Source organism: Myripristis murdjan, chromosome 17 (assembly GCF_902150065.1).
Source record: "Myripristis murdjan chromosome 17, fMyrMur1.1, whole genome shotgun sequence".
Taxonomy (NCBI): domain Eukaryota; kingdom Metazoa; phylum Chordata; class Actinopteri; order Holocentriformes; family Holocentridae; genus Myripristis; species Myripristis murdjan.
Window position 1 is genome coordinate 16,413,203 of NC_043996.1, and position 21,995 is coordinate 16,435,197.

Here is a 21,995-nt window from a genome sequence, read left to right on the forward strand (position 1 = left end):
TCACCACCAATGTCCATTAAGGTGCATGTTCGCATTAGCTCAGAGCACACATCCATGAGGGCCGGAGAAAAAAATGTAATCAAATGTACAGTATTTCACGAATCCTGAATGTGACACCGGTTAGGTTTACCACTGGTTTTATACAGCTTCCATGCACACGTTCAATCCCTGTGCTTATTCAAGTTTTCAGTCTAACTCTTAGTCTTTCTTTCTCTTTCAGTCCTCGCACATGTAGTAAGGTGTGCTCAGATAATATCATCTGCATTCTTTCAGGCTGCGATCTCTCTGCTGATAGAAACAGCTGGCGCACCTGAAGAAGAAGAAGAGAGCCAAATGGACTCCCAGCACAATTACATGCCTCTAAATCAGGGGTGTCAAACTCGTGCCATGGAGGGCCGAGAGGCTGCAGGTTTTCATTCCAACCAAAAACTCCTCCAGGTGATTTCACTGATCACCCTACCTCCAAACAGAGAGGCGGGACTAATCAGTGAAATCACCTGGTGGAGTTGTTGGTTGGAATGAAAACCTGCAGCCTCTCGGCCCTCCATGGCACGAGTTTGACACCCCTGCTCTAAATTGTATTTGTTAATAATAAGGAGAAGACATTGCTCCATCTCTCACAATACACCTCATGATTGGTTAATTTTGAGCGCTGGAAAACTAGAGTGAGTCGGCACGTTACACACTGTTCCCGTGAACTTTTGTTGGCATGCCACCGTGTGACGCTTCAGGTGGAACCCCTTCTTCAGACATGAGGAAAAGCAGAGACACACCTTACAAATCTCTACCCAGAGCGGTCGCCTGACAGATCATGTAGTGATACAAATGAACAAAGACAAATGAAAAAGATACGCACAAAGTATCTCAAATGTTAAGTCAAACACATTTCTGATAACCAAAGACATCATTCTTTCGTCAGACATTAGTAAACCATTACAACATCTTGAGACAATAAACAATAAGTATATGTGCACATTTTCACAACAAATTTGAGCCACATTTTGTAAGGTTTAACCCTATAAAGCCATTTGTATCATACATGATACACATTTTCAATTCCGTTTTTCGTTTTCAGTTTAATCAATACTTGACCAAAATGCTGTTGTATACCTTTAAACACTTCCCCTGTTCACCCTGGACCATACCATTGGCACTTCAAGTACATATCATATATCATACACCAGAAAGGTCGTTTAATAACATATTTTTGATATATATATATATACATATATATATTGTTAGAGGACTAAATAAAGGGTTCAGTTTCAAAAAATTGGAATTTTCTGCCAATTCTTTCATAGTTCAGGCTTTATAGGGTTAACTTTCTGTGTGTAATTCTGAATGCACTACAGTTTCCCATCTCCTTCTTTAGGCTTCTTTTGGCTCAGTAACTACTTAGTATGATGGATGTCCGCTATGTTGTCTACCATTTACTCCTGTAGAAGGAGGTCCTGTGTCATTTCTAATTTGGCCAGTGTTTTGTTTAGTAACTCTACACCTCTTCCTCACACAATGAGGCTTCATACCCCACCTGACAGTAAGTGAAAGTGACCTGAACTGCCTCTGCTTCATGCAAACAACAACTGTGTATGCACTGAGAAATGAAAGGAAAATAAATTCTGTTTAAAAAGCACTCTTGGTCATAATTGCCTTCATCTACGCAGATTCAGTGTTAATACAAATTGTGTGGTTCTTGTGCTGCCTTAATATTTTGATTATGCAATACAGCATTTTGCTTGTATCGGGTGAAAACCTCATATCTCCACAATGTCAGCGTTTCAGGAGCTAAGAAAAACAGCCTTGTTTTCAGCTGGATCACTGTGCATTTTTCACTTTAGATGATTGGTTCTGAAAAGGCCTCATAAATCCAAGGGTTGTGTAACTTTCTCAACCCAAAGAGAAGCAGGTAATCCTTCAAACAATTTCAAAATTGGAATGAGATGGTTTTCACTCAACAATGAGAAATGTAGAGATACGTGAATTATTAAAAGTTGCACTCATTCATATGTCGGGTATTTTGCCAGATACCAAATTAAAGGATCAGCTGTCAGTGAAATTTAAGCCTTGTAAATAATTCCACTGCGCTTCTCTAATTCAACTAAACATTAAGCACTGCTTTTATGAGTGTGACACAACATCAGCCATTCTTTTGGCCTCATTTTCAATCACAATCAGCTAAACTGGAATGGACGATACTGAGTTGATTATATTATCAATTCAGATGTAGTGTTATATGTTACAGTATAGTATGTGGCTCTGTAAAGGACCACAGGCCTAGAATTTATATCTTGAAATGATTAATATCAGTTTCCCACAAGCTTATCTGGTCTTCTCCTGCGGTAAAACCGAATACAAGAACATTTAAAAAAGAATTACCTTAAATAGCACAATCTAATCTCTTCTATGCACAAGCCACAAAGGCTGTGGTTTGTACACATGTGTAAAACTGAAAGAAAAGAATGCATGCAGGGTGGGAACCGGTGTTAATAGGCTGACTGAGGGCCTTTAAACAAGTTTGATGTCAAGAGGCTTCTGCAGCGCGTGACTGAAGCCTTATAGACTGTGACTGAGAGACGTGCCTGTAGATGATAAAACTGTAATAACTGAGTCATGCGTCCAAAAATATTACTGACCAGGGATGTGGTGGAGGGTAAACCCACTAAACTCTGTTTAACCAAATTTTTATTTACAGAATAGTCTACCCATTTTATCAGTGTTTTTGAGGTAAATTCCTTACATTATTGGCAAGTCACGTAAAAAAAACAATGTAAATGAACTGTCCATAATAATACTTTTCCAATAATTTCCCACAGACTACTCTACATACATAAGTAATAAGTGTAACATAGAAAATCATGAAAAACTATTTTTCATTGATATAGGAAGCTTTATTCATAGGGTGGCATATGTGGACCATTTGAATGCAAACTTCTGCTCTGAAAAAGATATAGCATGGTTTCAAATGTTTTATTTAGCAAGAGATTTAAAATGAGGTATAATATGAGAAAAATGTGAAATCACATGTAAACAGAGATGTTACTGACTCTGCCATTTGTCCCCGTGTGTCTTGTCATGTCACTGTGTTGTAGTTTATTGTGAGCCAGTCATCGTCTGATGTCTATCTGTGCAGGCTGAGCAGGTTGTGTAGACGTGGCTATGACAGACAGTCTGCTCACCTGCAAGCACATGACCTCTGTCTCTACATACCTGTGTGTGTGTGTGTGTGTGTGTGTGTGTGTGTGTGTACGAGTGCATAACAACCATAGCAACGGCTGCCCTGAGTAGCAAGGCTGTGCTACAGTGCCGGTGCCACCTTCATTGAGCTCCCTCAAGCTGTGCCTCATTGGTTTAGTTTGAGTGGAAATCTCCGCCCCTGAAAACCTGCTGGTTCATCTGACAGTGGGAAACCAGTCCTTAAAGACGATAGGCTGGTAAGAAAAGTAGGCTGTCCTCCCCTTTTTGTTCCCTGTCAGCCTCTTGTTGCTCCAGGGTTACTTTCAGGTAGGGGAGTCAGTGATAAAGATCCAGCCTGTCCGAATGAATAAGAGGCCAATATCGCATTTATAACCCTGAAAGAACCAAAGAAAACAACTTATTCCAGAGCGCATATCCCCCAGCATGTATGGGGGTGTGTGGGTGATTCTGTCTGTGTGTGTGATTACCTAGTTTGTATTTTCCACCATGAGTTACAAGAGCAGGAGATTCTCACTGGATAGCTCTGTGTAAGTATATCTTTTTTTTTTTTTATCCCTGTTACTGTCATTATGTTTTAGTTTTTCTCTTCTGCTGTGATTCTTCCAGGTTTCTCTGCCGAATTCATGGAGATTCTTGGAGATACAATTTATTGCATTCTTATTGAAATAGGACAATAATATCAACGATGCAAATACATTTTCCAAACTCCTAGAGGATCAAGAATGTTGTTCTCGGAGCTGGGAGGTTCAGAAGAATGAAATCATTTTCTAGAGAGTCCCGCTGCTGCCAAAGGACTGTAAACTAATGACAGGTGTAACACACTGACAGTGTAAGCAAAAGAAGAAAGTACAGAACATGAAAGCATTCAGGTTCTGTGGGAGAAAGTCAGTTTGTCCAGCAGTAAAAAGGGACTATGAATGGGATTTGGTTTGACATTTACCCGCACACTGATTAAAAGAAGTATTCAAAGTGACTTTATTATAATCAACAAGAGCAGCATGTTGCCGTTTGATCTACTTTCACTTCAGCCACCAACCTTAGAACCACAGAGAGGCATTTCAGAGAGCAGGATTAGAGACTTACCAAGATAACTGTGAAAAAGTTAATGCTGTATCCTAATTACAGTGATTTGATTCTGAAAAACAAAACTTTAATGTTAGGTTTTGAAACATGGATCTGCTGTGCATGTCAATTGCTGACAGTAAATTACATTTCAGAAGATATTTAATAACACGTTTTAAAGTAACTGTCAAACCCTGCTTTGTGAAATACCTGCCTGGTTCGCCACAGTTTTGATTACTTTACCGATGCTGCAGATAAGAAAAATATTTAAAATGTTTAAGTACTTCCTTGAAAATCAGGATCTACTTGAACTGATGATAACAATCAGAGTAAGGATAATGAAATTTCTAGCAGTTTTTTTCCCCCAGTGAGGCCAGGCAATACTGATGTTTAATTTTCACACCAGCGAGATATCTAATTACATATTTGTATCTCTGCGTGATTTTATTGCTTGATTAAAGATTGTTCTGGATCCGTCAGCCCGTTGCATTCATAAGATTAAAGTCCTAATCATCAGTGTTAATCAATCTGACAGTTTTCTCCTGGTCTGGTCCGTGTTGTAGCAGCTCTCTGGAAGGGGTGGGACTCCTTGGCTGTCGGAGAGGCAGCAGGATAACTAAGAGGTCCAGAGGAAGCCAGAGTCTGGACGACACCCAGCTGGAGATTCAGGATCTGAGCCACAGCCTCGCTGGGAGCATCTCCTTCAGGTAGACTCTGCCAACACACTGTAACACTGTAACAAGGGAAAACTGGGTTGCCAATGCTTTGGAAATTCAACAGCATACCAAGAGATAGCTGAATGATTAAATCCCCAGCCTCTGGAGGAGTACGTCCTCCTCCCCTCGCTTGCCCTAAGATGAAATCCCACATGAGCAAACTCCCCTGTGCCTCATCCCATAAACTCTGTCTCCCTTGCTACTTTTCTACTGTTTGAATGAAATACTAAAAATATGAATGGGGGGAAAAATCAGTGCCGGTTGTTAGCCCTTACAGCAGCCTTATCTTATTTGTGCTTTCTTGGTTCCTTCCACCGCTTCCTGTCTTCAGGGACCAGATCATAGCAGAGGAGAACCTCGACAGACCAGACGGGCGTATCAGTCGAAGTGTAAGTCCGCTTCAAGACATCCGGCGCAGCTTCATATTCCCCACCTCATTCCTGTTCCCTAAGACACTCCCCATGGAATACCTTTTTCTGACTTTGTACCGGCAAAATTCATGCTTTTTTCCCCCCTTCTTTATTCCATGAAAATCCCCAGATGCAACACAACATTGTGCCTCTTACCCACACTTCACTTAATTGTCTTTTTTCCCACAGAGCTTTCTGAAGCACAATAAAACCTTCCACAAACTGTTTCAAGACATTCCTGAGGGGGAGAACCTGACGCACAGTGAGTTGAATTTAAATCAAGAGTCTCTTACTTATTCCTCGATATTGATTATGGAAATTATGTCAGATTGTGTCCCTTTTACCGCGGGTTCCTGACATCTGTGTTGGTTATTGATGTCTGATTAAGTACTGCCTGGTGCTTTGTTTGTTTAAGTGGTAGCCTGTGTAGTGAATGAGTACAAGAGCTGGTGAATGATTCAGTAAGTATTTCTATGCTCTCTTTATGTTCCTACCAAGGGCTTTTTTTTTTATAGACTGTGTGTTTCCATTCCAGCGTTCACCTGTGCCCTGCAGAAGGAGGTGCTGTACCATGGGAAACTCTTTGTGTCGGAGAACTACGTGTGTTTCTACTCCTCGGTGCTCCTCAAAGACACCAAGGTGATGTGTCCAGATGCCCTCAGTTCAATAGTTTTTCAAAGTGGGATCACCACAGGGCCGTGAGGGGAATAGTTTAATTTCATTGTGGTTTAATTCACTAGTATTTGTTACGATGCAAAAAAAAAATCAATGCAGACGATTTTAATTTGATGTTTCTATCTTACCACTTTTAATGTATTTGACTATTTGAATCTATTTGACAAAATTACTTTGGATGAGTCTCTCAGTGAAGATGAAATTTAAAAACCCCTGCACTGGAGTGAGGAAGACTCCACATTAGTTGACTGATTTCCCTGGACAGTCATGCAGACCGTTATTTTTTCTGACAATCCTAATCACATTTCAGGCCAAATCAATATGTGTTCACTTTGGTGTAGCATTTTCACTTTTTAGCCTCAGCAGATGTTAAGGAGCAGTCAGCATTAACAGCTACCTTGGGAATCCGCTGTCACCATCAGCATGCAGCCTTTTCCTCCAGCTCCAAATGTCCAATTGCATATGGGCAAATTATTCCTTGAACAGCAGGATCCTGAATACGGAATAAAAATAAGGTTAACTGGGTCCTCTTAGCCTTGATTGCATATGTTTTAGGTCGGGTCCCCAGAGTGGCCAATTTTAGAGGCTGATTGGTCCATGCTGTTGCAAATGAGAATGTTTCAGCAAAGTGAAGTTGCTGCGAAGAGAGTAGAGTCTCCTTTTCAACACATTGCAGGTGGTGATCCCTGTATCCAGCGTGAGAGAGGTGAAGAAACAGAAGACGGCCTTGTCCATGTTGTCCATTCACACTGCTGATGGAGAGAAGGTAAAACTGTCTTCTGCACCATGCTGAGGAGTCTTTCGAATAGCAGATTAAAGTGCACTATGCAAAATTGCAGGGGGTGAATTTAAGTGAGGACCCTTAGATTCAGCTAACAAAATAAAAAATGGAATAAGCATGTAATTTGAGTGTACATTGCTCTCAATATCAGCCTGACTCACTGATAAATCAAGTGCTTTTTCCACAGTTTTTTTGCCATTTGAGCCTGAGCGGTCCTCACTTATATCGACGTTGGCACTCTTGGATGGTGCACCTTGAATTCAACCAAATTCAATCTTCTCTACTTTTTTTATTTACTTACAACTGCACCCTCCTCTGTCCTGTCTCTCTCCTTCAGCACTCATTTGTGTCACTGAGGAACCGGGAGCTGTGTTACAGTCTCCTACACTCTGTCTGCTTGCAAGTTCAGGTAGGTGTTGAACAAGTCTGTGTGCATGTGCGGGCATCATTTCTTAACAAAGCTCATTTTCAACGGACAAATCATGTTTCTGTATTATTTCTGAAGCAAGGGGAGAGTGCCAACAGCAGTGCCCATGAAGACGAGGATATGGTACGTTCACTGCCAGTCGACCGTCAGTAGAACAATATCTGGAGGAATTGCAGTGATCTTTTACCTTTTTAATGACTGAGAAAACATTTATCCCTGCATTAACCTGTCTTTACTTGCCTCCAGTTGTCCAGCTATTCCAGTATGGACGACAGTGTAGATCACAGCAGACACAACAGCATTGGGCTGGACAACGGCTTTCCCCACCTGTCCGATGAAGGTAAGAGGAGTTCCACAAGGGAAAGATGAAAGAAAGACGTAAAGTGTAAAACGGTGTCAGCATCACTGGTTAATCTTGTGCTGTTTGGTACTCAGAGGGAATTCACCACATGACTACTGGGATAAGCATAGGTTTACCAATATATCCATAGGCTATCGTGTGCATTTTTTTACATTACATATTTTAGGTTTTTTAATGCATTTTTATTGCATTTCCAGTATTCTCTTTGTTCATTGGTCATTTACCCTCATTTATTTTATTGCATGGTTATTTTCAAATTTAAAAATTGTATTATTGGCCCAAAATATCAGCAGCTTCAGTTAAAAATAAATGCTGGCATCACTATCAAATATATTGATCAAACTCTAATGCCTACAATATTTCTGTTTTATTGTTTCTATGACCCTTACCACCAGGAGAATAATATTAAGGGGATTGTGCTATGCATGTAATTTAGGTTTGTAATAGCAGTGAATGTAGCATGTGTTGGTGCCTTTTCAGGCCCTCAAAGATCCAGTTACACGCCTGAAGCCAGCGTGGCAGATGAGGAAGACACAGGTGTGTGTGATCACGCACAGAAACACACACACACATAACAGCTATCCATAAAGCACAGAGGGAAAAAGCATTATAGCTGGAATAACAAGAACCTATGTTTTTCTTGCCATCAGGTGTACCGCGAACATGGAGCATCACTGAGTGGGTGGCACCGCTGTTATTCCTGAGAGAAATTAGCAATCTGGGTGCTCTGTTCTACATCTACGTGATATTGTGAGTTTTTCCTGTGTCCTCAAATCAATCTCTTCCTCCATCCCTCCATTGCTCAGTACACAGGTGTTCAGTTTTTCCAAAATTGCTATGTAAACCTCTTAATGCAGAAAGTTTGAAAGATGTTTCCTGGTGGTTTAACATTAGGCTGTAAAATAAGTGAACATTCTCGGGGGGGAACACAAATACATCCTATAGCAGAAGTTTTCAAAGTGGGAGGCCGGCCTCACCAAGGGGGGCGCCAAACAGTTTCAGGGGACGCTCAAAGCCAAACAGAATTTCATGAGGAATTTCTAATAAGCTGATTTTTTCATTAGTCATCATTCAGTGAAAGAGATAGTTCACTGATAGTTCAGGGTAATTTTACGAACCTAGAGTCAGACTTTTTCATGCATTTGTGTGCGGTTTGAAGTTATGTCGAACAGCAATATTAAGCCCTCATCGCTCAGTTGTTGGATATCTGTAGGATCAAATAGCTGCTACATGATCCAGCTGACATCCAGGAACTGAACGAAGCTAAAGAGGCACATTTTTCTAAGCTTGGTCCAAAGGGAGGTTCAGTCTCAGACTTTGAAACTCAAATCAGAAACTCAACAAAGATGAGAGTGCCTACAGGCAACGACTGAGCCTCTGTTAATGGTCAAATAGAAATTATATTTTCCATAAGTATAAGAAAACAAATGTTAAGTTTGGTTTTAAAGGTATCAAGAGCTTGCCTCACATGATTTCTGTAGGAAGAACCTTCCAGAGGACAGGAGAGGAGTAGGAAAAGGCTCAGTGGCCAGCTGGCTTCTTTTTAACTCTTGGAATAACTAATAGAGCAGCACCTTGAGAGTGCAAGACAGGTGCCGAAGCCCATATGCAATCTTATATGTCAGTAAAAGGACCTTAAAATATCCCCTGGCATGAATTTGAAGCCAGGACAGGTGTAATCTGGTCAAACTTCCTCAATCTGCTCAGGATTCTGGCAGCTGAGGACCTTTGGTACTAGAGGCAGACTGACCTGAACTGAATACAGAACATTACAGTAATCAAATCAGATCAATTCAATTTAATTTGTATGGCGTCATATCATAACAAAATGTGCTTTACAGAGACAGATTTTGCCTCATCCCATTTCTCCCCCACGAGCAAGCGCCAGGCAAGATGTGACAAATGCATGGACAGTATCAGTAACCTGCATCTGTATCTGTGAACCTTCGGCTGGTGGACCAATTTGGCACATTGTCTTTCTGTATTGGCCGGGAGCTCCTCGAGGAAGAAAAACAACCAGTCCTGAAGACACAGTCATATTGGTATTAATGCGTTATCACAGCGCAGGTACACTATGTTCAAACTTGGGCTCCAGACAGATGCAGTTTACTGATATCCTGCTGATATCCTGAGTTACTGAACCCTTGGTATGTACAAACCCGTCAGCTAGGCTTTTGATTCACTTCTCAGAAAATGAAAGTGTACTGAAGGTAAAAATCATTGCTAAGGCATCCAGGAAGTTATTGACTCTGTGTGTGTGTGTGTGTGTGTGTGTGTGTGTGTGTGTGTGTGTGTGTGTGTGTGTGTGTGTGTGTGTGTGGGTAGATTGGTGTTGCTCCTGTTGGCATCTGGGTACATCGGGTTAAGGATCATAGCACTAGAGGAGCAGCTTAATTCTTTAGGAGCCCTGACTGAGTTAACCTTCCACCAAACAGAGTAAGTACACCCACCCATACACACACACACACAAACACAAACACACGCACAATCAATTGCCAAATGAAAAAATTCGCGTCAGTTAGAGATTACTGAAACAAAAGGAGGTGGCTCAAACCGGTTATGGCAACTTCCAAAGCCATTATTTTCGAGCGACCACGATCAGAGCAGTTCTTCTGGTTCACGGGAGCACTGGTGACCAAAGATTATATCGTTAGTTAAAATTAGTCATTCCACCTCACCACATAACAACACACCCACTGAGAAGTATGTGTGTCTAAAATGAACAAGGGAGCTCGTATCCCCAGTTTGCATTAAAGTGTGTGATGTTTTTTCCACGAGTAGAGGGATGCCATACCCACTCATATGCGTCCTTATTTTAGTTTAAAAATGTATGGATACTTTCATCTGTGACAATGCCTTTAGCATATTTCATGAGTTAAGTAGTGTGCTCCTCTCCTCATACCGTTTCTTCCTCTTTTGCAGGTACCAAGAAACATAGCCAGTGGCTGGAGAGTGAGACAAATCCCTATAAAGCCATGCAATGCACCACTCTATTACATCCTGTTGTACATTGATCTCTGAGGCTGGAGCCGGACAAGCCTCTCAAAAGCACCTTAGCCTGAAGTGTTTCATCCATTTACACATAACATGCCTTTTGTGCCTTACAATGAATGCTCTTACCTAAAGGAGCTTAAAATATCACAATTACATACATTTTTATAAGTGACTACACCTGAGATCAAACCCATTTTTAGTTTTAGTGCCATGTCCTACTAAGGCTGCAGGTTAGTAATGGCATAAAAGTGCACTAAGGTGCTTTTGGGAGGTTCAGCGCTTCCCATGTGTGGTGTACTACTTGAAAATAAATTTTGTGGGTGATTATGAATTAGGGAAATGTTTCTCAGAACCTCCTGAAATGGACATAAGGCTTTCCTGTGATGAGCCATACCGACACTTGCTGCAGTCATGTATATTTACTGTCCAGCGGAGATTGTCCAGCAAAAGCTGCTTTGAGTCTTGGCTATGATCAGCTCTATTTTACAATCGATTTTCTTGGGACAGCACCACAATTTCCAACTATGGAAACACAAAGGAGCTGAAGTTGGCAAGAAGACGAAAGAATCACTTTTCTTATATTTAATGTAATTTTTTCTCCAAAATGAATTATAAAATTCAGGCTTCACAATCAGTCATTTAATAGTTGGAATCTAGTATCTTTTTATCACTGCATCCTTGAAGAATGACTGTCAGTAACATCAACACGCCAGCAGGGGGGTGTCTCTCCCCTTAAATTCCTTTGGTACATTGTAAAATTTCAATGCAGAGGCTACACACAGGCACCAAAGACAGGACATGATTCATATTCCATTCAGTAAATTCAGGAATTATACTTAACTCAAAATACAGGTATCAAAAAAAATTCTGGCATTGTTTTTTTTTTTTTTTTTTTTTTTTTTCTGAGTTAAATGTAATAATGGAATATGCTACTACTTGAGAATTCTTATTTGTTTGTTTTGAAATTTTGTCATGAAAAGGGCTTTTATTCCAACTCTCACAGAAGGACGGACATCGGATACGCTTCTACTACAAAACCTGTTACTGGCAAACTGAATCACTCATCAGACTCATCCAAAAACAGCATATGTCACTGTGTGATTCAAGTATACTAAAAACTTCCTGGTTATTATTTTTAGATCTTATGCACAATCTTATTAAGTCATGCACTGTCCAAAAATGGAAATGTAACTGTGTTAAGTCGCTGAATTGTGTGTTAATTCAACATGTCAGTTTGACAATTTTGTACATAAGTGATCTTTTATTATTTTCTGTTGTCAATAAAAAGGTCAAGATTCAGTCCCATGAATTAATTTCATTACATCATATTCTCAGTTCAAAAAACAGCAACATAAAATTACAAATCATAATACAAACAAAGAATAGAATAGGTAAGTACAGTAACCATATAAACAACCCACTCATGTCTAGCCCCCCACCCACAATTGCCCCACTCAAACTCTAGCACAAAACTCATGACAATACATCAGTTAGTATCAGTAATAAAAAAACAAATTCAAATAAACATCCTGTTTTTAAAAAGCGCTTCAATGTTCCAATGCCATGAGTTCAGCTTTTCCCTCAGACTGTATACATACTAATAGAGCTAAATTCCCACCCCATCACTTGCTCAGCAAACACAATGGACATGCATACAGTTTTCACTGCCGAACCCCCACCCCTGTTAATTAACATTCAGGGCCAGAAGATACTTAAATCGTAGTGGTGCATCAATAAAACTGCAAATTCCCACCCTGCTTCTTTAAAACCAGACCCCAAGACAGTTGAATCCAGTGGTTTCCCTGATAATATGACCTATCCAGGAAAAACTGAGGCCTACTTCTACATGAGGAGAGAGAGGATCCCTCTCTCCAGACAGTTTTGACAGCTCAGATCCCTGGCTCAGTAGGCATTTCCATGATCTACGTATCAGAGACACAAAGCACAGGATGAGAATGGAAAGATTCCCTGTTCAAAATGACGACGGGCAGCGATTGCGTTTTGGTGACCTTTTCACCACATATTAAGACCCATTTGTACTCACAAAACGGAGTGTCCAGATCAGTGCTAGTTCAGTACAAGTTCCCTTTAATAATATGCAGCCACTATCACTGAAACTGATGGGTCTCCTACACACAGGGCACGCTGTGTAGATCTGAACAAATGGAACAAGAGTGAGCAATATGGCACAGTGTTACCCCATTGCATGGAAAGGTGGTATTAGCTTTCTACCATGACACCAGTTCATCTGTTTTGCTTTCAGGTCTACACAAAGGGCCTGTTTATAGTTTTTCAAAATGGGATGCTAGTATCCTTTATGCTGGCCTGTTGAAAACAGTCAATAACTCTAGAGCAGACACACAAACTTACATTGTATACCCTTAATACACTTTGGATGCTTTGTACAATAGTGCTGAACTTAAGACCTGCTTTTGTCATGCTTGATCTGAATATATATATATATATATAAGTATATATATATATAAATGTGTCAATATACTGTAAACTACAGTACATGTACTATATGCATGTATGTATGTGTTCATGTGTAGTGTTAATATGTTTATGTGTGTGTGTGTGTGTGTGTGTGTGTGTGTGTGTGAGATGATGTGCAAAAATTGTGTGTGGTGGAACCTGCACCACACCAACAGTGAGAGGCTCAAATATGGCTTGGGTCAGGCATGAAGCGTGCTGCCACCCATAAAAGAGCTCCTGCACCTTAGGGCCACAGATGTTTAACATACCTAGCAGCCATGATGTGGTGTCCTGGGACCCTATCAGACCAGAGTATCTAAAACACACAGTTTGTCAAAAACCCCTAGCATGGAACTCACATGGTTCTGAAACAAACTGTATCCATGGCCCTACATTACAGTACACACGTTCCAAATTATTACCTTAACACAAAAGCCTTTAAGAGGATGTGCTGAGGGCGAGTGTGAACAAGAGCTTGCATTACCCTTGTGATGAGTGCTACTTCAACAAGACTTGTTTAAAAAGGAAAACAAATTGTTCTGTAAGACTAAAAGTCAACCTCTTCATCAGCATTACACAGGAGACCTTCTGATGAAGCAAGAGATGATTACTCTGAACACATGGATCCTGATCAAATGAAAACAAAGGAAAAAAAAAAACAAGTATCAGATAAAAGCTTCATCAATCAACTGACTAGCCACCTTGACAGGTGCTAAAGTTTACCTTCTATATCCTAAAAAAAAACAAAAAAAAAAAACAACTGGAGCAGTTAGCTCCATATACGTCCAGAAGAGATTACACAATATTCGAAGATCTTCTCAACTATTACACTTGATTCAAATTAAAAATCAGATTACGTATTCTCATATATTCCTGCTGCTACCGAGCCAGTGCAGTCGGTCCAAACTTTTTACTTCAGTAAACACTGAGGAACTATAGCCTTCCGTGTAAACCCAACCACATAGCTATGACCTTAGAAATTTACAAGTGAAATCATCTTCCCTATTACCCAGGTTAAACCCACAATTCATTAACTTTTTTTCAATAATGCCACAGAAATAGCCACAAAAGCAGAGATATCCTCAGTATGGCTCTCAAAGGCCTGCTTCCATTTCAATCCTAACATTTCCGCCAGCTCTTTGTTGTTCAGAAAAAAATGAAAGGGTAGATGGGGAAAAGCAACACAGCGGAACCAAAATCATTCACGGTAACTTGCCTCTTCAATTTTGTGAACAATAAAAGGATAAAGCTACAGTACAGACCTAAGGAAATAAAGAGGAAGTTGGACATTCTGTGATCTTTTCAAAGAGTGAAGACAGAAAACAGGGGAGAGGAAAATATGAGACATAACAGCCATACAAGCTATGCTGGCTTTCCAGACTAGTCACTGTATTTCCACTTTAACTTTCACTTGAGCTGACAGCAAAGGAAAGGAAATGGGCCCCCAAACCACACAAACAGAGAGTAAGTTAGTGTTAGGTGGACAACAACATAGGAAATGCCCTGGCAGTCAGATGGATGTCCATTATTATCAGGTAAACAGGGAGTGGGGGGCACACACTTGACCAATCCTAATGTCCTCTGGAGAGAAAACTGGTCAAGCTGTGGAGGTATTCTTCATACATACACACGCACCCGTGCATAAACACCAATTTTTTAGGTTTGATAAGTCTCCATATGCCTCCTCCACATGCAGTCGTCCAAGGTCTGATAAATGTCTTTATCAGGAGGTCCTTCAATTGTCTGCTGACCTGTCACACACACACACACACACACACACACACGCACGCACGCACGCACGCACACACGCACGCACACACACTCACAAACATGCACACCCTTTACTCAGGTGTCACAGGTCCATGGAGATATGAATATACACTCAACACGTACATCCATAATTGCACACATTCTCTAACACACCACTCTAAAAATGATGCCATTGTTAAAACGCATCTGTATCTTTTTGAGACAGTATCATTTGTTTTAGCTTTCAACACAACACGCTGATGACAATACATTTTAATACAACAAATTAACTTACGATGTGCTGAAAAGTAACACAAATGTGTGCTGTCCAAAAGACACAGCACTGTTTTAAAAATGACACAATTTGCAAACATGATTACATCCGCTTTCTCTCACTCACTCAGTCAAATTCTCTCCCTCACACACACACACACACACACACACACACACACTTCCATTTATACAAACACAGATAAGCTGTTGGTTTCAGGTGTGCTGTGCAGCCAGGTCCTGGTTGATGAAGCGCCGTAGCCTCTCCAGGTACTGGCTGTAGAGCTCGATGTCATTGTGGCCAGCTCCCTCCACCCAGAGGGGCTCCACAGCCTTGGGACAGCGCTCGAACAGGGCTAGGCCATGAGAGAAGTCGATCACTTCATCCTCCGTACCATGGATGATCAGCACCGGGGACGGGATCTTGGACACTTTCTCTATGCTGGAACAAAACAGGATGGAAACACAGTTAATTCACTAACTATACTGCAGAGTGCAAGGTTTTCTTAGAAACTGGGATCGATCCATCCATCAGTGCTGACCAATAATGACAAAAAATAAATGATTGATTTAGACATACTGATACTGCAGCAGATCAGTACTACAACCAAAATGGACACATTTTGGTTGTAGTAAAGACACAGGTGTGTGATGTATACATGCATGATGTGCCTTGTCCTGTGAAGGAGACTCACTTTGGGAAAGCATCGAAACAGTATGTCTTCTTTGTGTCAGGGAACGCCACCCTCATGCCAGAGGTGAGAGGGGAGTGGAGGACCACAGCAGCACACTCAAACCGGGATGCAAGGTCTACCGTGGGCACAGTGCCAATACTCTGCCCGTACAGGATGATGTTCTCAGGGCTGATTCCATACCTGAGACATACATTTCATTACATCAGAAAAATAACTGCTTTTATTTGAAGAACAAAACGTGCAAAAGTAATCTGATTTTGTTGACTGGTGCTGACATACGCTATATGGACAAACTATCGGGCCACCTACACATCACCTACAGGAGCTTTTATGACATCTCATTCTAATCCATAGGCATTAATATGGAGTTGGTCCCCCCTTTGCAGCTCTAACAACTTTCACTCTTCTGGGGAGGCTTTCTACAAGATTTTGTGTGTCTGTGGGAATTTTTGCCCGTTCACCCAGAAGATCATTTGTGAGGTCAGACACTGATGTTGGACGAGAGGACCTGGCTCACAATCTCTGTTCTAGCTCATCCCAAAGATGTTGGATGGGGTTGAGCTCAGGGCTCTGTGTGGGCCAGTCAAGTTCTTCCACATCAAACTCACCCAACCATGCCTTTATGGACTTTGCTTTGTGCACTGGGGCACAGTCATGCTCTAAAAGAAAAGGCCCTTCTCCAAACTCCAAGCAGAGAAATGTCCAAAAAGTCTTGGTAAGCTGGCGCATTAAGATTTCCCCTCAGTAGAACTTAGATGCCTAGGCCAACCGTAGAAAAACAAGCTCATAGCGTTATTCTTCCTCCAAACTTTACAGTTGGCACAGTGCAGTCAGGCAGGTAAGGTCCTCCTGACATACACCAAACCCAGACTCGGCCATCAGACTGCCACATAGAGAAGCGTGATTCATCACTCTACAGAACAGGTTTCCACCACTCCAGAGTCCAGTGGCAGCGTGCTCTAGAGGTTTGGAGCTCTGCAGTTATTGAGGCAGCAGAGCGTTAGCCACTTTTACACACTATGTGCCTCAGTACTCAGCGACCCCACTGTTACTTTATGTGGTCTGCCACATGGTGGCTGAGTTGTTGTGGTTCCTAAACACTTCCTCTATGCAATAATACCACTTCCACCATCCACAGCTGATGGCAGAATATCTAGGAGGGAAGAAATTTCACAAACTGACAATAGTGGCATCCTATTATATTACTATTACACTACCACATGAGTTCAGTGCTCTTTATAACGAGCCACTCTTTCACAAATGTTTATAAAGGCAGACTGCATGGATAGGTGCTTGATTTTATATACCTGTGGCAATGGGACTGAATGAAACACCTGATTTCAATGATTAAGGGGTGTGCCTCAATATTTTTGTCCATATAGTGTATTTACAGGACAGTTACATAATACAATGTTGACATATTAGATGAAAGACCAAACATGACATCTTCTATGTACTTTCTGGCAGTAGACAAAAACCTGAACAGCCTAAAAGTAACCATTCAAGAATTGCTGTAGTGCAGCATAACCTGTATAGTCAGAAACAGCTGATGCAGAGTACAAATACAGAAGGGTCCAAAACCCAAGGCTACTACTAAGAACTCTTTTGTTTCAACATTTTTTTTAATATTAACTGACAATCAAAAGTCATTTGGACTGTTGCCAGTACCTATATGCAAAGTTCAGTAATTTTGTCAGTCAAAGATAAGGTAACATGCATCTCAGTTTTCATACTGATACAGTATGAGAGAGAGAGCAACTGAGGACCACTGCGATGTCTGAAACTGACTTCCTGGCTCACCTGCTAAGGGCTGGTAATCTAAATGATATTACCAATTAATGCCAAGTGTCCCTATTTTTCATTGGCAGTATACTTTTTTTTGTCATATAATTACTGGATGTCACATACTGATTTTGAATGGTATTTTGTGTACTACAGTAAAGTACACTGTGACTACATTTATAGTTTTGAGTAAAAACTTGTTTCCTCTCTTATACTGCAATGTTTGTTGTTTTAGACTTCATTTCTTTCCTTTTAGCGGCCTCACACCTGCTGTGTCACCTCCTGGGAAAGTAAAGTTTCTAATAACATGAGGCTCGTTAACCATCCTGGCAGCAGGGAAACAGGAGAAAAGGTTTGAAGATTTTTAGACACTGCTGCTTTGTGCAGAGCCAGCATGAGGCAGCCAATCAACAGCCAGTTTGATACAGAGCCATTGTTTTGCTTTGATCAGCTAACAGTCAGAGAGACTGTGCCCTGGTCAGCAGGGACCAAGTTTGAGAACAGGCAAGACCAAAAGCTGTATAAAACTGAGTGAATTACATATTACTATCATAACCAACCAGTGTGGTGGGTTATCTTACAATTTACCAGCATCTGGAAATTGGTGGCTATTCAGTTTTAGCTTTTCATGCATGGATATCTATCTATCTATCTATCTATCTATCTATCATGTGTATTTTTTTTCCTCTTTATCCATTACCGCGAGCGCAGGGCGTGCCATGCAGCATCAATATCTGCATAAAGGTTCTTCTCGGAGGGCTTGCCAGTGCTAACACCATAGCCTGAGTAATCGTAGGAGAAGATGTTGCAGTTGATGCGTGTGCCCAAGCCAATGTAGAAGCTACTCATCTGGCCCAGGTCTACGGCATTACCATGGGAAAACAACACTGTAAACCTGAGAAATACACCAGAGGAAAAGGAGGTAAGATGGGAAATAAGGGGGTTGAGGCAGAACATGAAACACCTACACAAGTATATTCAAGATGGTAAAACATGGAGCATGGAGCACCCAACATGAAGCAAAGCATGGAGCATCTGCCCATGATTCTAAAAAAAACAACATAAACTCTGCTATTTAAACCACAAGTAAAACACAGATAGAAAGGGATCTATCTAGGGCTAGGAAGACAGGTTCTATCTCAAGGTCTTTGGGGAGTGTTGTATGACTTACCTGGCATTGGGGGCACAGCGAATGTACATGCATCCAACCCTGTTCCCCCGGCTTGACCTGGTCAGGAACACATCTGTCACGTCCAGCTCTCTCTGGGAATACTGGAACTCTGCTCTCTCTGTCAGATGCAGCTTCCACCTGCCCTCGCCGCCACTTCCCCCTCCCCCTCCACCCCCGCTACCACAGCCTCCACCTCCTCTGTCTCCTCCACTGCCTCCACTCAGCCGGGAGCGCAGTCCTGGGGCTCCAAGAGATGGCAGAGTAGCTGCAGTGCTGGATCCAGTGGCGGCTCCGGCTCCAGAGCCTGGGTCTGGATCAGGCAAAAGGGCATAGGTGGGCTCTGGAGGCAGGAAAGCCAGTTTGGCTGCAATGCGGCTGGGGCATGGGGGGCAGCAGAACAGGCAGCATAGCTCTCGGATGGACAGACCGTTCATCGTCTGCTAGGGAGAGAACATGAGAAATAAAGAAACTGCAATGGAGAAGAACAGTAAAATAACAGAATGTTGGCAGTAAAAAGTAGTAGGCAGAATTACTATGATAAATATAACTGTGTACAAATAACTTTGTACCTGAATTCTGGATTCCCTGGGTCTTGAAATGGCCTGGCACACAATGGTGCCAACGTTCCCTGGTCTAGTCACTCAGATGGACCTCAAAAATAAAGGCATTACATGACATCTTCAAAATGACTCATATTGACAAAACATACATCACTATATTCAGTCAGGCAACACGGCCACTCAGTTGATCTACAGTTTTTATGTAACTATACAGATATTCAGCAGAACAGATGACAGGTAGTGATTAAAAACCCTGACATGTTGTTGTTGTTTTGTGAAGAATGATACGTGGATTTGAAAACCTAAACACTGACCATTTCTAGGTCTAAAAACACTGGGCCAAATGAAAATATTAAACTAACACCGGATTTGTGGGGACGAGAAGATTCAAAAGCTATTCAGAGACACTGACCTCACAGTAGAATGGAGTTGAGTGACAGCTGTATAATTGGTTATCCTTGTAATGAATTTACAGCTCCCATAAACTTGCTCAAATTACTACAAAAGTTGTAACCTCAGCCACTATGGAGTGTAAAATCTCAGCCCCGCATTGGTGATTCACTAGTATGATGATGGCCATGGGTGACTGTGTATGAAGCCCCTACACTCACACAAACACTGCGAGGAAGACTGTTACGCTAATGCTTGTAGCTGGTTAATATCGACGTTAACCTTTAATGCTGCCTACCTATTATTGTTACCATGAACTTTAAATGGTAAAACACAACTGAGGGGAGGCACGAGTGGCAGATCGCTGCCGTTAATATCCACCAAACACGTTGTGCTACCTAAAAATATCACAATTCAAATATCAATATCAAAATATCATCAGCTATCGTTAGCAAGGTAACTAGCTAGCGGCGGCTAGCCAGCTAGCACGCTAGCTATACAGCTAGCTACTTACCAATTCACAATGGATAAGCAGGGAAGCTGGTGTGCCCCTATTTGTACAAAAAAGCAGCACAAGACTTCGAAAATCCTTCTTGTGTCTTGACATTGATGGTTTAGCCAAAGTGTAGTGACAGCTGTCGGTGGCTAGCTAACTAAAATTCATGGCAACTAGCTTTTTTTCTCCCACTGTCCGAGTAAATCCGGAAGTGACGAAGACAGGGCTTACTCGCTATCCGCTGGTGAAATCAATGCGTTTTACTAAACTTCAGCTGATGAAATGTTCCTGTCCTGCAGTACCATTACCTAGACTATCATAACCATGTAGCCATGTATTATTTTTTTTCTCATTGTGTAAAATAAATTTATTTTTTGAATTAACTCCCTATATCACAACTTCACAGAATAAGAGCGAGCACATTTTTATATCATTATGAGTTTACACACGTGTGAATGCGTGTATGCGTGCTTGTTTGCGGTTTGCCTGTGTGTGTGTGTGTGTGTGTGTGTGTGTGTGTGTGTGTGTGTGTGTGTGTGTGTGTGTGTGTGTGTGTGTGTGTGTGTGAGAGAGAGAGAGAGAGAGAGAGAGAGAGAGAGAGAGAGAGAGAGGTCCTCCATTCATCATTGATCCACTGCAGGACTGTGTTTCTGGATGTGTGAATTATGGGCCCCCGCTGTCACTATGTCTGCTCTGCGTTGGACATTTCACCTCGCCACTGTAAATTAAAAAAAGGGAGTATTCTGGCAGCTGATTTTTAGAGCTTTATAGCTTAGTGGTTGAGCAAGTGCAGAAAACTGGCCGGTGACGGAACACTTTAATACAGTCAATGGGAAATTGCATGATTTGTGATTAGGCTAGGATCTGAGCAAGGCAAAAACCGAGAGGAAAACGTAATATCTGGATTGTAGAGAGAGAGAAAAAAAATCCAGTGGGGTGCTATTTACCTATTTCATTGCATAGACAGCCACGCTTAGCGCCTTTTCACTCCGGGGGAAAAAGCCTTTTGTAGTTGATGGGCGTTTTGGACGCGCTCGGGAAACGGTGATGCTACGGCGACGCGCAGAAATCGTTGAGGGAAGAGACAGGTGAGGTGCGGCTGAGGAGCTGCTGTTATTTAAGAGAGGCTTTGGGTACCGAGAACCGTGGTGTGCATCACCCTTTTCTCCACAGAGAGGACGAAGAGCGACCGGAGAGGGCGAATTGGCAATTGGCACCTGCCACAGCCTTCCTACCTGGCCATCTGGCACGGTGAGTGGGCCAAATGGTGGGAGACGGGCGAGACTGAGAGATGGATGTGTGTGAGGGAGACGGGGGGTAGGAGGGCTGCTGAACAGGTATATATGGCATGTGCGCAATTTTATAACAGCCACCAAACGCGATGCTGCATTAGCGAGGGCTCCTCCGGGCTCGGGCAATAGATGATGTCTCAGTACCATCTGGACCACTGTGGACCTCAACTATTCTTTGTGTCTGCTTGAACTGTCACGTTGTATTTGCATATTATGTATCAGGTTATTGCTCCTTCACGTGTTGCACGGGATGCAATGCTGCCATCCTTTTAGGAACGGGCTCTGATTTGACGGGATGCTTTAGCACAGAGGGCTCTCAGTGTTTGCACATTGTAACACTGCATTGCAAGGACAGGCACAAAGCCTCATGGAAATTCTTATTTAGATGAAGACCTGGATCACAGGTCATTATAAGGTCTATTGTTTTCAAATGTTATGTTCAGCAGTTCCTCCTCTGCAGAGATGTTTTATTAATTGTTTGATTAAGGTTCCCT

General features: G+C 41.8%; 2 protein-coding genes across 4 annotated transcripts; one reads left to right on the forward strand and one right to left on the reverse strand.

Moving 5' to 3' along the window:
• Positions 1 to 3,510: 3,510 nt before the first annotated feature.
• LOC115375712 (GRAM domain-containing protein 2B-like) lies at positions 3,511 to 11,920 on the forward strand. Of its 2 annotated transcripts, none has more exons than XM_030075239.1 (13): positions 3,511 to 3,722; positions 4,821 to 4,964; positions 5,305 to 5,362; positions 5,573 to 5,645; positions 5,919 to 6,022; positions 6,735 to 6,824; positions 7,177 to 7,248; positions 7,345 to 7,389; positions 7,513 to 7,606; positions 8,108 to 8,164; positions 8,278 to 8,377; positions 9,953 to 10,063; positions 10,550 to 11,920. In XM_030075239.1, the coding sequence occupies exons 1-13, from the start codon at positions 3,682 to 3,684 to the stop codon at positions 10,563 to 10,565; spliced, it is 1,005 nt and encodes a 334-aa protein (XP_029931099.1). In that variant the 5' UTR covers positions 3,511 to 3,681; the 3' UTR covers positions 10,566 to 11,920. The 2 variants fall into 2 exon arrangements, with proteins under 2 accessions (XP_029931099.1, XP_029931100.1); XM_030075240.1 differs by having other exon boundaries at positions 4,824 to 4,964.
• Positions 11,523 to 20,418, reverse strand: abhd17aa (abhydrolase domain containing 17A, depalmitoylase a). 2 transcript variants are annotated; one of them, XM_030075237.1, is made up of 6 exons: positions 20,228 to 20,418; positions 19,333 to 19,413; positions 18,764 to 19,200; positions 18,293 to 18,487; positions 15,811 to 15,990; positions 11,523 to 15,557 (listed from the first exon to the last, which is right to left on the reverse strand). In XM_030075237.1, the coding sequence occupies exons 3-6, from the start codon at positions 19,195 to 19,197 to the stop codon at positions 15,332 to 15,334; spliced, it is 1,035 nt and encodes a 344-aa protein (XP_029931097.1). In that variant the 5' UTR covers positions 19,198 to 19,200; positions 19,333 to 19,413; positions 20,228 to 20,418; the 3' UTR covers positions 11,523 to 15,331. The 2 variants fall into 2 exon arrangements, with proteins under 2 accessions (XP_029931097.1, XP_029931098.1); XM_030075238.1 differs by having other exon boundaries at positions 18,764 to 19,203.
• Positions 20,419 to 21,995: the final 1,577 nt, after the last annotated feature.